The sequence below is a fragment of the Muntiacus reevesi genome, chromosome 1 (genome assembly GCF_963930625.1).
Source record: "Muntiacus reevesi chromosome 1, mMunRee1.1, whole genome shotgun sequence".
Lineage (NCBI taxonomy): Eukaryota > Metazoa > Chordata > Mammalia > Artiodactyla > Cervidae > Muntiacus > Muntiacus reevesi.
The window spans coordinates 220,476,850-220,490,326 of NC_089249.1; the positions used below are offsets into that span (position 1 = coordinate 220,476,850).

The window sequence follows — 13,477 nt, forward strand, 5'->3', positions numbered from 1 at the left end:
AAGGCAATCCTGAAGAAAACTTACAAAGCTGGAAGCATAACCCACCCAGATTTCAACCTATATCTCCAGCTTAGGAGACAGACTCTTTACCATTGAGCTACCTAGGAAGATTCTAGGGAAAATTGGATAGCTGCATGCAAATCAATAATATTAGAACACATTCTCACACCACACATAAAAGTAAACTAAAAATGGCTTAAAAGGTTTAAATATAAGACATAACACCGTAAAACTCCTAGAATGGAACATAGGCAAAACATTCTCTGTCATAAATCATGGCAGTGTTTTCTTTGGTCAGTCTCCCCAGACAAAAGTGGTAAGAGCAAAAATAAATAAATGGGAACATATCAAACTTACAAGTTTTACACAACAAGGAAACCAAAAACAAAACCAGAAACAACAAATGGGCTGGGAGAAAATATTCACAAATGTTGTGACCAACAAGGGCTTAATTTCCAAAATATACCAACAGTTCAGACAACTCAGTATTTTAAAAAATGAACAATTTTAAAATGGTGCAGAAGACCTAAATAGACATTTCTCCAAAGAAGACATAAAGGTGGTAAACAGGCACATGAAAATATGCTAAGTATCACTACTTATTAGAAAAACACCTATCAAAACTCCAGTGAGGTATAACCTCAAATCAGACAGAATGGCAAACGTGCAAAAGTCTACAAATGATAAATTCTGGAGAGGGTGTGGAGAAAAAAGAACCTCCATACACTGTTGGTGGAAATGTACAATGGTCCTTCCATATGGAGGAAAGTCTGAAGGTTCTTTGTTGTTGTTCAGTTGCCCAGTTGTGTTGAACTATCTTCGACCCCATGGACAGCAGCACGCCAGGCCTCCCTGTCCCTCACCATCTCTCAGAATTTGCCCAAGTTCATGTTCATTGCACTGGTGATTGCCATCCAACCATCTCATCCTCTGATTCCTCGTTCTGCTCTCAATCTTCCCCAGCATCAGGAACTTTTCCGATGAGTCGTCTGTTCACATCAGATGACCAAAATACTGGAGCTTCAGCCTCTGCATCAGTCTTTCCAGTGAATATTCAGGGTTGATTTCCCTTAAGATTGACTGGTTTGACCTCCCTGCTGTCCAAGGGACTTTTAGGAGTCTTCTCCAGCACCACAGTTCAAAAGCATCAATTCTTCAGTGTTCTGCCTTCTTTATGGTCCAACTCTCACAACCATACATGACCGCTGGGAAGACCACAGCCTTTACTATATGGACCTTTGTCAGCAGGGTAATGTCTTTGCTTTTCAACACACTAGCTAGATTTGTCATTGCTTTCCTGCCAAGAAACAATCGTCTTCTGATTTCATGGCTGCAGTCACCATCCACAGGGAATTTGGAAGGTTCTTTAGTAAATTAAAAATAGAGTTATATATGAGGGCTTTCCCGGTGGCTCAGCAGTAAAGAATACACCTGTAATGCCAGAGGTGTGGAGATGAGGATTCAATCCCTGGGTCAGGAAGATCCCTTGGAGGAGGATGGCAATACACATCAATATTCTTGCCAGGAAAATCCCGTGGACAGAGGAGCCTGGTGAGCTATAGTCCATAGAGTCACAAAGAGTCAGACATGGCTGAGCAACTAAGCAATAAGTGTAAGCACAGAGTTATATGTGATCCAGCAATCTCACTCCTGAGCATATCCAGAAAAGATGACAATTAATTGAAAAAGATACATGCACCCCAATGTTCATAAGCAAGACTATTAACATAGTCAAGACATAGAAGAAACTTAAATGTTCATCAACATATGAATGATATAAAGATAATTGCTATATATCCATCTATATAGGGCTTCCCTGGTGGCCCAGTGGTAAAGAATCTGCCTGCAATGCAGGATACTGCCTGCAATGAAGGAGATGTGGGTTTGATTCCTCGGCCAGAGAGATCCCTTAGAGAAGGAAATGGCATCTGACTCCAGTATTCTTGTCTGGAAAATCCCTTGGACTAAAGAGTCTGGCAGATTACAGTCCATGGGGTCACAAGAGTCAGTCATGAATCAGTGACTAAACCACTATATATATATATACATATATATATATATATACACACACATATATATATATGCATACATATATGCATATACACATCTGTATCTATATATCTATGTGCTGTGCTGTGCTTAGTCACTCAGTCATGTCCCACTCTTTGCAACCCCATGGACTGTAGCCAGCCAGGCTTCTCTGTCCATGGGGATTCTCCAGACAAGAATATTGGAGTGGGTTACCATGGCCTCCTCCAGGGTATCTTCCCAACCCAGGGATCAAACACAGGTCTCCCTCATTGTAGGCAGATTCTTTACCACTGAAGGGAAGTCTTATTTATATCTATATACAATAGAATACTACTCAGTCATTAAAAAAATGAAATACTGCCATTTGCAGCAACATGGATGAACCTAGAGGATTATACTACAATACTAACTGAAGTACATCAGAAAGAGAAAGGCAAATATATGATATTATTTATATGTGACTGTGTGGATCAAAACAAGTTGCACACTGTTTACAATAGCCAGGACATGGAAGCAACCTAGATGTCCATCAGCCGACGAATGGATAAGAAAGTTGTGGTACATATAGACAATAGAATATTACTCAGCCATTATTCTAATGAGGTGGATGAAACTGGAGCCTATTATACAGAGTGAAGTAAGTCAGAAAGAAAAACACCAATACAGTATACTAACACATATATATGGAATTTAGAAAGATGGTTAACAATGACCCTATATGAGAGATAGAAAAGGAGATACAGATGTAAAGAACAGCCTTTCAGACTCTGTGGGAGAAGTCAAGGGTGGGATGATTTGAGAGAATGGCATTGAAACATGTATATAATCATATGTGAAACAGACCGGCAGTCAAGATTTGATGCATGAGACAGGGTGCTCAGGGCTGGTGCACTGGGATGACCCTGAGGGATGGGATGGGGACGGAGGTGGGAAGGGGTTTCAGGATGGGGAATACATGTACAGCCATGGCTGATTCATGTCAATGTATGGCAAAAATCACTACAATATTGTAAAGTAATTAACCTCCAATTAAAATAAATAAATTTTTTAAAAAAGAACATGGAAGCAACCTGGATGTCCATCAACAGGTGAATGGATAAAGAAGCTGTGGTACATATACACAATGGAATATTACTCAGCCATAAAACAGTATACATTTGAGTTGGTTATGATGAGTTGGATGAAACTGAACCTATTATAGAGAGTGAAATAAGTCATAAAGACAAAGATAAATATTGTATTCTAATGCATATATACAGAATTTAGAAAAATGGTACTGAAGAATTTGTTAACAGGGCAGCAATGGAGAAACAGTCATAGAAAATAGACTTGTGGACATGGGGAGAGGGTGAGATCTATGGAAAGAGTAACATGGAAACCTTCATTACCATATGTAAAATAGATAGCCAATGGGAATTTGCTGTATGGCTCAGGAAACTCAAACAGGGGTTATGTATCTATCTAGAGGGGTGGGATGGGACAGGAGATGGGAGTGAGGTTCAAAAGAGAGGGGATATAAGTATACCTATGGCTGATTCATGTTGAGGTTTGACAGAAAACAACAAAATTCTGTAAAGCAGTTATCCATCTTAAAAAATAAATTTAAAAAAAAAAAGCTGGAGAAAATTTTTAAAGAGATGGGAGCACCAGATCCTTTTACCTGGTTCCTGAGAAACCTCTGTTCAGGCCAAGAAATAGCAATTAGAAATGGACATGGAAAAGTGGACTGGTTCAAATTTGGGAATGGAGCATGCCAAGGCATTATATTGTCACCCTGCTTATTGAACTTAGGTGCAGAGTACAGCATGCAAAATCCTGGGTTGGATGAATCACAAGCTGAAATCAAGATTTCTGGGTGAAGTATCAATAATCTCCGGTATGCAGATGATGCCATCCTAATGGCAGGAATCGAAGAGGAACTAAAAAGCCTCTTAATGAGGGTTAAAGAGGAGAGTGAAAAAGCTGGTTTGAAACTCATCATTCAAAACACTAAGATTATGGCATCTGGTCCCATCACTTCATGGCACATAGATGGGGGAAAAGTGGAAACAGTGGCAGATTTTATTTTCTTTGGCTCCAACATCACTGCAGACAATGGCGGCAGTCATGAAAGTAAAAGACAATCGTTCCTCAGAAGAAAAGTTATGACAAACCTAGATGGCATATTAAAAGGCCGAGATATCACTTTACTGACAGAGATCTGTCTAGTCAATGCTATGGTTTTTCCAGTAGTCATGCACGGATGTAAATTGGACCATTAAGAAGGCTTAGCTTTGAAGAATTGATGCTTTTGAACTGTGGTGTTGGAGAAGACTTGTGAGTCACTTGGACAGCAAGGAGATCAAACCAGTCAACCCTAAGGGAAATCAACCCTGAATATTCATTGGAAGGACTGATGCTGAAGCTGAAGCTCCAGTTCTTTGACTACCTGATGCAAAGAGCCAACTCGGTGGGAAAGGTCCTGATGCTGTTAAAGATTGAAGGCAAATGGAGAAGGGGGTGGCAGAAAAAGAGATGGTTAGATAGCATCACCAACTCATTGGACATGAATTTGAGCATACTCTGGGAAACAGGGCAAGACAGGGCAGCCTGGCATGCTACAGCCCATTGGGTCACAAAACTTAGCAACTGAACAGTAGCAATAAGCCTCCACTGTATTCTCAAGGTAAGACTAGATCATAAGACCTTGGAAATGCTTGTGAAACTATCACATCAGGAAAAGCGCCAAAAAATAATGCTCCCAACTTCACTTTTATTTTTGTGATTTGAATGAGATTCCTGTTCTTGTGAAGTTTTAACCTAGATCCACAAATTGAAGGTGTTTCTGGGATACATAGTATGCAACCTTAGATAGGAGTGGGTAATCACAAGGGGACAATAAAAGATCTTGAATACTGCCCTTGATATTGACCAGGTCACATGCTGTATGTCAACACATTATACCAAATCTATTATTCTTAATCTATGAAAACAGATAACCTCAGTTTGATAGTAACAACTTACTTTCTTATTTTAAATCAATTCTGGGTCAAGTTCTGTCTCAGATGTGTATGTTCTGCCTGATACTGCCTTTCTGAAATCAGAATTATTTTTACAAGGAGAGAGTGAGAGAATATTCTAAACAAATATCAAGTAGGAAAATGTGATTTGAAACTGGAAAACATACTGCTGAGCTTTAAAAAAAAAATGCAATATTTTATGAAAAAGATTTGCTTTTTGATAGCTGTGGCACCTAAATGGCAAACATGTTCAATCCCCATTGAAAATTCCTTTTGACTTGCCAGTCTTGTTAGCTTTTATGTTTATTCAACAATGCAAAGGACTAAACAACAGAAATTTATCTCAATTCCCTCATGTGAAGAAACCGATGATGTAACTTTTGCACTCTCTTCTGAATTTAAGCCTGATTGCCTGGCCTTGGAATGGTAAAAGCAACTTCATTCAGCTTTTGTGTATCAGTTACTCTCTGGTAGAGAAGATGAGGTGAAACAAAACGTATGTGTTTTAAATGCTGTGTTGTCTTTTTGATGGAATGTGTTTTTTTAACATCTCTTCAGAACCCTTTAAAGGTAAACACAAAAAAGGAGCAAATATGTCTGGTTACAGTTATTAATCTCTTATGTAATTCTGACTTTCAATTTCATGAAATCCCAGATTTTTTTTTACCCAAGTACTTTACAATATACTTTGCTTCACATTTCCATGTGTCTTAGTTACTATGTGATTTTTTTCTCTGCACATTTCTCTAACCTGGTGTGTAGCAACTCTGAAATTGATCAGACCCTAGTCAATTATGAAGCTCCTAACCTTTCCATAACATATAACTGAACTCTATTCTTAATTTAACAATTTTAGGATAATTGTGTCAAGTGTGACTTAAGCAATTCAACTACGATATTAAAAATGGAAATATTCAGGGAAAACAGTTATTGAGCAAAACTGCTGGTTTGTAGAGAGGGCTTCCCAGGTGGTGCTGGTGGTAAAGAAACTGCCTGTCAATATAGGAGCTGTAAGAGATGCAGGTTTGATTCCTGGGTCAGGAAGATCACCTGGAGGAGGACATCAAAATCTACTCCAGTATTCTTGCCTGGATAATCCCATGGACCAAGGAGCCTGGTGAACTGCAGTCCATAGTGTTGCAAAGAATCAGACATGACTGAAGCGACTTAGCATGCATGCATGAAATTTACTAGTTTCCTGATTAAACTAAGATACAAGATCAGCATATTGGGTTTTAAGACTGTAGCATTGTGTGTGGTACCCAACAGCTTCATATTGCTATATGTGTTCTTTATCATTTAACTCCATTCATTCATTCATTAACTATACATATACATAGAACACATAATAATTTTGACACTGTTTTCAGGGAATAAATGGCATCAACAAAAGGAAAAATAATTATTTAATGCATGTTTCAATTAGAAAGTTGCTATTTAAAAAATCTATAGCTTTTGGTTTTGTTATTTCTTTTTTTTTTTAATTTATTTATTTTACTTTACAATATTGTATTGGTTTTGCCATACATTGACTTGGATCCTCAATGGGTGTACATGTGTTACCCATCCTGAACCCCCCTCCCACCTCCCTCCCCATCCCATCCCTCCCCTCTGGGTCATCCCAGTGATTTCTTATAAAAATAATTTCTCTGTATGAAACATTAAATGCTTTAACACTGCTTTGGTGTTATGAGAGGGACCAGGTAGAATGTTGCTGACCTCCAGTCTTACACCAACTATGTTCCCTGTGTCTTCCTCCCCCGCACACGATCTGCACCCCGAGTGACCTTCTCCTATCACCACATCTGCACCCCAACTGCCATACTGCATTGCACTGTGGTTGGCAACTTGAATGCCATCTTGCCCTGCACATGCTCTGCACCCCAAATGTTCTCTTACACTGTGCAAGATCAACATCTCTCATGCTCTGCACCAGGTTTGCATCCCAAATATCCTGTCCTGCACTGTCTGCAACCTGAGTGCCCTTCAGCCCAGTACAATGTCTGCACATCATATTCTTGCCCCCCCGTTCTGCACCAGATCATCAATCTTACTGCCCTCCTCACTCTGTAAAAGGCCTCACACTAAATACCCTCTTGTCCTGCATCAGACTGGCATCATTTTTGCCCTCCTGAACCATACAAAGTAGGCACACAGGTACCCTCTTATCTGTACAAGGTCTGTGCACCTTCTGCCCGCTTTCCCTGCCCTAGGTCTGCACCCTGAGCTGCAATCTACAGGCAGGCTGAACACTGTCTGTTTTGGTGCCCCTGGTGGTCCTGCTTCTGGAGCTTCATTGAGAAAAGAAAGGTTGAATAAACTGAAATATTTTTAGCAATGAAAGGGGGATTAATAGAGATGTATCAGGGGAGAAAATATTTAAGATTACAAGTTCTCAGTGAACTTTGGTTATATTAATATCATTAATAATATTAATGTTGACATTAGCATCATCCTTCATCATTGATTCCTTCATGGCCTACTGTGTCCAAAAGTGGAGGGGGAGCATCATTAGATGACTTCATTTAACACTCACATTGTGTTACAGACTTAACCTGCATTTCATACTTTAGCATTCTAATCATCCCATAAGATAAGCCCTTTTATATTCTCGGTTTGGGGAAAAAATAAATAATATTTACTGACTGTAAACAATTTGTCTATTTGTAGAGTTGTCACCTCCCCAGGTTTGTCTCATAATCTACTCTGGACTTATGGCCAGTATGCAACCTGGACTCTTGGAGAAATTAGATTTAATTCTATATCAGTACAACTTCATATTTGAAAAAATAGTTCAAAGTACTTTTCTTATTGAAAAAATGATTAAGAAAAGCATATGCATATGAAATATCTGAAAACAATGACTCATTTCTTCCTCAGATGAAAACTATAACCAAGACTATGTATTCAGAGAATCAACCTTCACAGAATCAAACGTTGAATGCTGATTTCATGCTTGTGGGGCTCTTTGGTGAAACCAAACATGCCCTCCTTCTCTACACTGTGACCTTCATCTTCTTCCTGATGGCCCTAGCTGGGAACACCCTCCTCATCATCCTCGTCTACCTGGAGCCCCGCCTACACACCCCCATGTACTTCTTCATCAGCCAGCTCTCCCTCATGGACCTCATGTACATATCTGTGACTGTGCCCAAGATGCTCCTGGGCCAGGTGACAGGAGATCATACAATTTCTCCCTCAGGTTGTGGGATCCAGATGTTTTTCTATCTGATGCTCGCTGGAGCTGAATTTTTTCTCCTGTCTGCCATGGCCTACGACCGATATGCTGCCATTTGCAGACCTCTCCATTATCCTCTGCTGATGAACCAGAGAGTCTGTGATTGCCTGGTGTCTGGATGCTGGTTCCTAGGAATGGTGGATGGTTTATTGCTCACACCCATCATTATGAGCTTCCCCTTTTGTCATTCCAGAAAAATCCTGAGTTTCTTCTGTGAGGCTCCTGCCTTGATGAAGCTCTCCTGCTCCGATATCTCCCTCTACAAGATGGTAATGTATCTGTGCTGTGTTCTCATGCTCCTCATCCCCACTGTGGTCATCTCAAGCTCATACGCCCTCATCCTGCACCTCATCCACAGAATGAGTTCATCAGAGAGCCGCAGGAAAGCCTTTGCCACCTGCTCCTCCCACATGACTGTAGTGCTGCTCTTCTTTGGTGCTGCGATTTACACCTACATGCTTCCCGATTCCTACCACACAGCTGAGCCGGACATGATGGTGTCAGCCTTTTATACCATCATCACCCCTGTGCTGAACCCCCTCATTTACAGCTTCCGGAATAAGGATGTCACAGGGGCTCTGAGGAGCAGGATGCAGTCAGGGCTGAGCCTAAGAAAAGTTGTAAAGAAGAAAGCCTGAGGATGACCATATATTTTCCCCCTATTATATTATTTCTCCCCTCCCTATTTCTCCTCTCCTTTGTCACCTGCTTCCAGGGCCACAAACACTGAGCCCAGTAATCACTTTCTTCTTTCTTATGCATGTGATATTTCTTCTCCATGTGATTTGCCTATCATAATTTATCTCATTATATTCAATGCCTTTGTACTCAATTTGTCTGTGATATGATAGCTGTCATAACGAAAGCTGCACATAGTGCCTTTTATCTGCTCTCATATCCCAAGTTTATTGGTCGTTTTAGTATGAGTTGTGTGACATTTTTAGCTTTCCCAAATCTGTTCAATTGCTTACATACATCAGTTTTTAGACAAGGAAAGAAAAAATTCTTAATCAAGTTACTTGTAAGACTAAGTGGCATAGTATACACAGACAGCCCTAACACCTGCTCCAAACTGTGAGTTCTCATTCTATCTCTAAAAATCCTAGTCTCTTGTTTGCCTTCAGAGGATGGAAGTGTGAGAGACTATAGAACCATAAGGACCTCCAGCTAAATCTTAGATTTGCTACTTCGCAGCTCCGTGTAGCTGATTATGCCACCACTGCATAGTTTTCTCTCCACTAAAATAGAACTAGCAATGTAAGCATCATCATGGAGTTTTGAATGTTAAGTGAATTTAATCCAGTACAGGGCCTGGCCCCTTGAAAGGTCTAGATAAATAGTTGCCCTTTCTAAGGTGTGACAGAATCAAGATGACTTTGCCCATGACTCTGCCTCTGTGTGTCTGTTCCACATCTTCCTGGATAAGAGGAAGCCAGTGCAGACTCTCTGTCACCGGAGAGGAGCTTGTTAGCTGTCTGCTGAATTAAACTACAGCACTTCTGGTAGTTTTTTCATCTTCCAATTGGGCAGTTTCTTGGAAGTATTTGATTACACTGTAAAACCATATTACATTTGTGTCAAGTCACAAATGTATATTTTTCAAATATCATTTGATATAAATGATGTAAATGCCATTCTGTCAAACTCTCTGAAAAGCAGCTGTTCCTAGATTCTTGAATCATTTAATCATTTATTATATCTTGATGGATTACCTTCTATGTTACAGATAGTCTGCAACTTCTGAGAGACACAACAGTGGCCAGAACACAAGCCCTTACTTCAATGAGTTTATTTGTTAGTGGAGGAGAGAGCTGTGTAGACATGAGTTCCCAGTCACAAGAACTATGACATGACTGCACCCAGAAAGCCCTGCAGCATCTAGATGCAAATCCCAGATATGAGCGGTTATCCTAAAGATCATATACATGTAAAGAGACAAAAGAACATTTCAAAGAGAGGACCAGCACATGAACAGACGTGAGTATAAAAGAGGCAGTGGAGATATCAGGAAGCTATGAAGACCAAATTAAGCATAGCTTTACACTGGAATGAACAGGGAGCATGTAAAGAATATATATTTTATATATTAAATTAAATTTAACATATTAAATTATACTAAATACATTAAAATAAGTTAAATTCACTCTGTATTAAATATATAATTCTTTTATATTATCTTGTCATCATCCAATTACCAATTACTCTAAATTTAGAGTAAACAGCATATAACGCACTATCAGTTCAGTTCAGTCGTTCAGTCGTTTCTGACTCTTTGCAACCCCTTGGACTGCAACACGCCAGGCCTCCATGTCAATCATCAACTCCTGAAGTTTACTCAAACTCATGTACGTTGAGTCGGTGATGCCATCCAATCATCTCGACATTTGTCATCCCCTTCTCTTCCCACCTTCAATCTTTCCCAGCATCTTTTCAAATGAGTCAGTTCTTCGCATCAGGTGGCCAAAGTATTGGAGTTTCAGCTTCAGCATCAGTCCTTCCAATGAATATTCAGGACTGATTTCCTTTAGGATTGACTGCTTGGATCTCCTTGCAGTCCAAGGGACTCTCAAGAGTCTTCTCCAACACCACAGTTCAAAAGCATCAATTCTTTGGTGCTCAGCTTTCTTTATAGTCCAAGTCTCACATCCATACATGACTACTGGAAAAACCATGGCTTTGACTAGATGGACCTTTGTTGGCAAAGTAATGTCTCTGATTTTTAACATGCTGTCTAGGTTGGTCATAACTTTCCTTCCAAGGAGCAAGCATCTTTTAATTTCATAACTGCAGTCAACGTCTACAGTGATTTTGGAGCCCAAAAACTGAAGTCTCTCACTGTTTCCACTATTTCCCCATCTATTTGTCATGCAGGGATGGGACCAGATGCCATGATCTAAGTTTTCTGGATGTTGAGTTTAAGCCAACTTTTTCACTCTCCTCTTTCACTTTCATCAATAAGCTCTTTAGTTCTTCTTTGCTTTCTGCCATAAGGGTGCTGTCATTCGCATATCTAAGGTTATTGATATTTCTCGTGGCAATCTTGATTCCAGTTTGTGCTTCCTCCAGCCCAGTGTTTCTCATGATGTACTCTGTATATAAGTTAAATAAGCAGGGTGACAATATACAGCCATGGCATACTACTGACCCGATTCAGAACCAGTCTGTTGTTCCATGTCCAGTTCTAACTGCTGCTTCCTAACATGTATATAGATTTCTCAAGAGGCAGGTCGGGTGGTCTGGTATTCCCATCTCTTTCAGAATTTTCCACAGTTTGTTGTGATCCACACAGTCAAAGGCTTTGGCGTAGTCAATAAAGCAGAAACAGATGTTTTTCTGGAACTTTTTTGCTTTTTCGATGATCCATCGGATGTTGACAATTTGATTTCTGGTTCCTCTGCCTTTTCTAAATCCAACTTGAACATCTGGAAGTTCACGGTTCATGTACTGTTGAAGCCTGGCTTGGAGAATTTTGAGGATTACTTTATTAGCATGTGACATGAGTGCAATTGTGTGGTAGTTTGAAAATTCTTTGGCATTGCCTTTCTCTGGGATTGGAATGAAAACTGACCTTTTCCAGTCCTGTGGCCACTGCTGAGTATTCCAAAATTGCTGACATGGGAGTACAGCACATTCACAGCATTATCTTTTAGGATTTGAAATAGTTCAACTGGAATTCCATCACCTACACTAGCTTTGTTTGTAGTGATGCTTCCTAAGGCCCATTTGACTTCGTATTCCAGGATTTCTGGCTCTAGGTGAGTGATCACACCATCATGGTTATCTGGGCAGTGAGGATCTTTTTTGTATAGTTCTTCTGTGTATTCTTGCCACCTCTTCTTAATATCTTCTGCTTCTGTTAGGTTCATACTGTTTCTGTCCTTTATTGTGCCCATCTTTGCATGAACTGTTCCCTTGGTATCTCTAATTTTCTTGAAGAGATCTCTAGACCTTCCCATTCTATTGTTTTCCTCTGTTTCTTTGTACTTTCACTGAGGAAGGCTTTCTTATCTCTCCTTGCTATTTTTTGGAACTCTGCATTCAATTGGGTTTATCTTTCCCATTCTCATTTGCCTTTCACTTCTCTTCTATTCACAGCTATTTTGTAAGGCCTTCTCAGACAATTGTTTGCCTTTTTCCATTTCTTTTCCTTAGGGATGATCTCGATTCCTGCCTCCTGTCAAATGTCACAAACTTCCACCCATAGTTTGTCAGGCATTCTGTCTATCAGATCTAATTCCTTGAAACTATTTGTTACTTCCACTGTATAATTGTAAGGGATTTGACTTGAGTCATACCTGAATGGTCAAGTGGTTTTCCCCACTTTCTTCAATTTAAGTTTGAATTTGGCAACAAAAACTTCATGGTCTGTGCCACAGTCAGCTCCCGGTCTTGTTTTTGCTGACCGTATAGAACTTCTCCATATTTGGCTGCCAAGAATATAATCAATCTGTTTTTAGTATTGACCATCTGGCAATGTCCACATGTAGAGTCGTCTCTTGTGTTGTTGGAAGAGGGTGTTTGCTATGACCAGTGCGTTCTTTGCAAAATTCTATTAGCCTTTGCCCTGCTTCATTCTGTACTCCAAGGACAAATTTGCCTGTTACTCCAAGTATTTCTTGACTCCCTACTTTTGCATTCCAGTACTAATGCATTATATATAATTCATTAATATAAAATTAAATATATGTGCTAGTATATCAATTTTACAACATTTGTTCTAGTATTAGAATTTTGGAAATTATAAAAAGCAAGGATAGAAGCAAACATACCTAATAGACAGTAGTTTGCCATTCTCAAGGAAGAGAAATGGAAATTAATTCCTAATTTAATAAAGAACAATTTGAAAAATTTCTGAATTATTTTCTTACAAGTTTTTCTCCTTCAGTATTTCCAGCTGCCACTTAATTGATAGGTAGTACATTACATTCAAAAACTATAGCAAAATATTTTCCTGTTTAGTCTTCTATATTCTTCCAATCAATTCATTCTTTCAAAATAAAATTGTATTGTGAAAATTAACATTGCAAAAAGGTGTTTTGGTTTAAAGGTTATACTTTATGAAATGTATGTAAAGGTACCATGAAGTGCTCATCTTCCACATATATAAGGAAAACTTCACTCATGCCTGAAGTCTCTATATCTGTTTATCCAACACCATTATTGCCTGAAAGGCAGCCGCTGTCCTCAATTTTATTTAACAAATAGTTTT

At 39.4% G+C, this 13,477-nt stretch overlaps 1 protein-coding gene across 1 annotated transcript; it reads left to right on the plus strand.

Moving 5' to 3' along the window:
• The first annotated feature begins 7,931 nt into the window (after positions 1-7,931).
• Positions 7,932-8,906, plus strand: LOC136157990 (olfactory receptor 2T3-like). Its single transcript, XM_065919776.1, has one exon. The coding sequence runs from the start codon at positions 7,932-7,934 to the stop codon at positions 8,904-8,906; it is 975 nt and encodes a 324-aa protein (XP_065775848.1).
• Positions 8,907-13,477: the final 4,571 nt, after the last annotated feature.

Excerpts from the sequence above, each read along its gene's own strand:
- LOC136157990 (XM_065919776.1), top strand. The coding sequence starts at position 7,932 with ATGTATTCAGAGAATCAACCTTCACAGAATCAAACGTTGAATGCTGAT.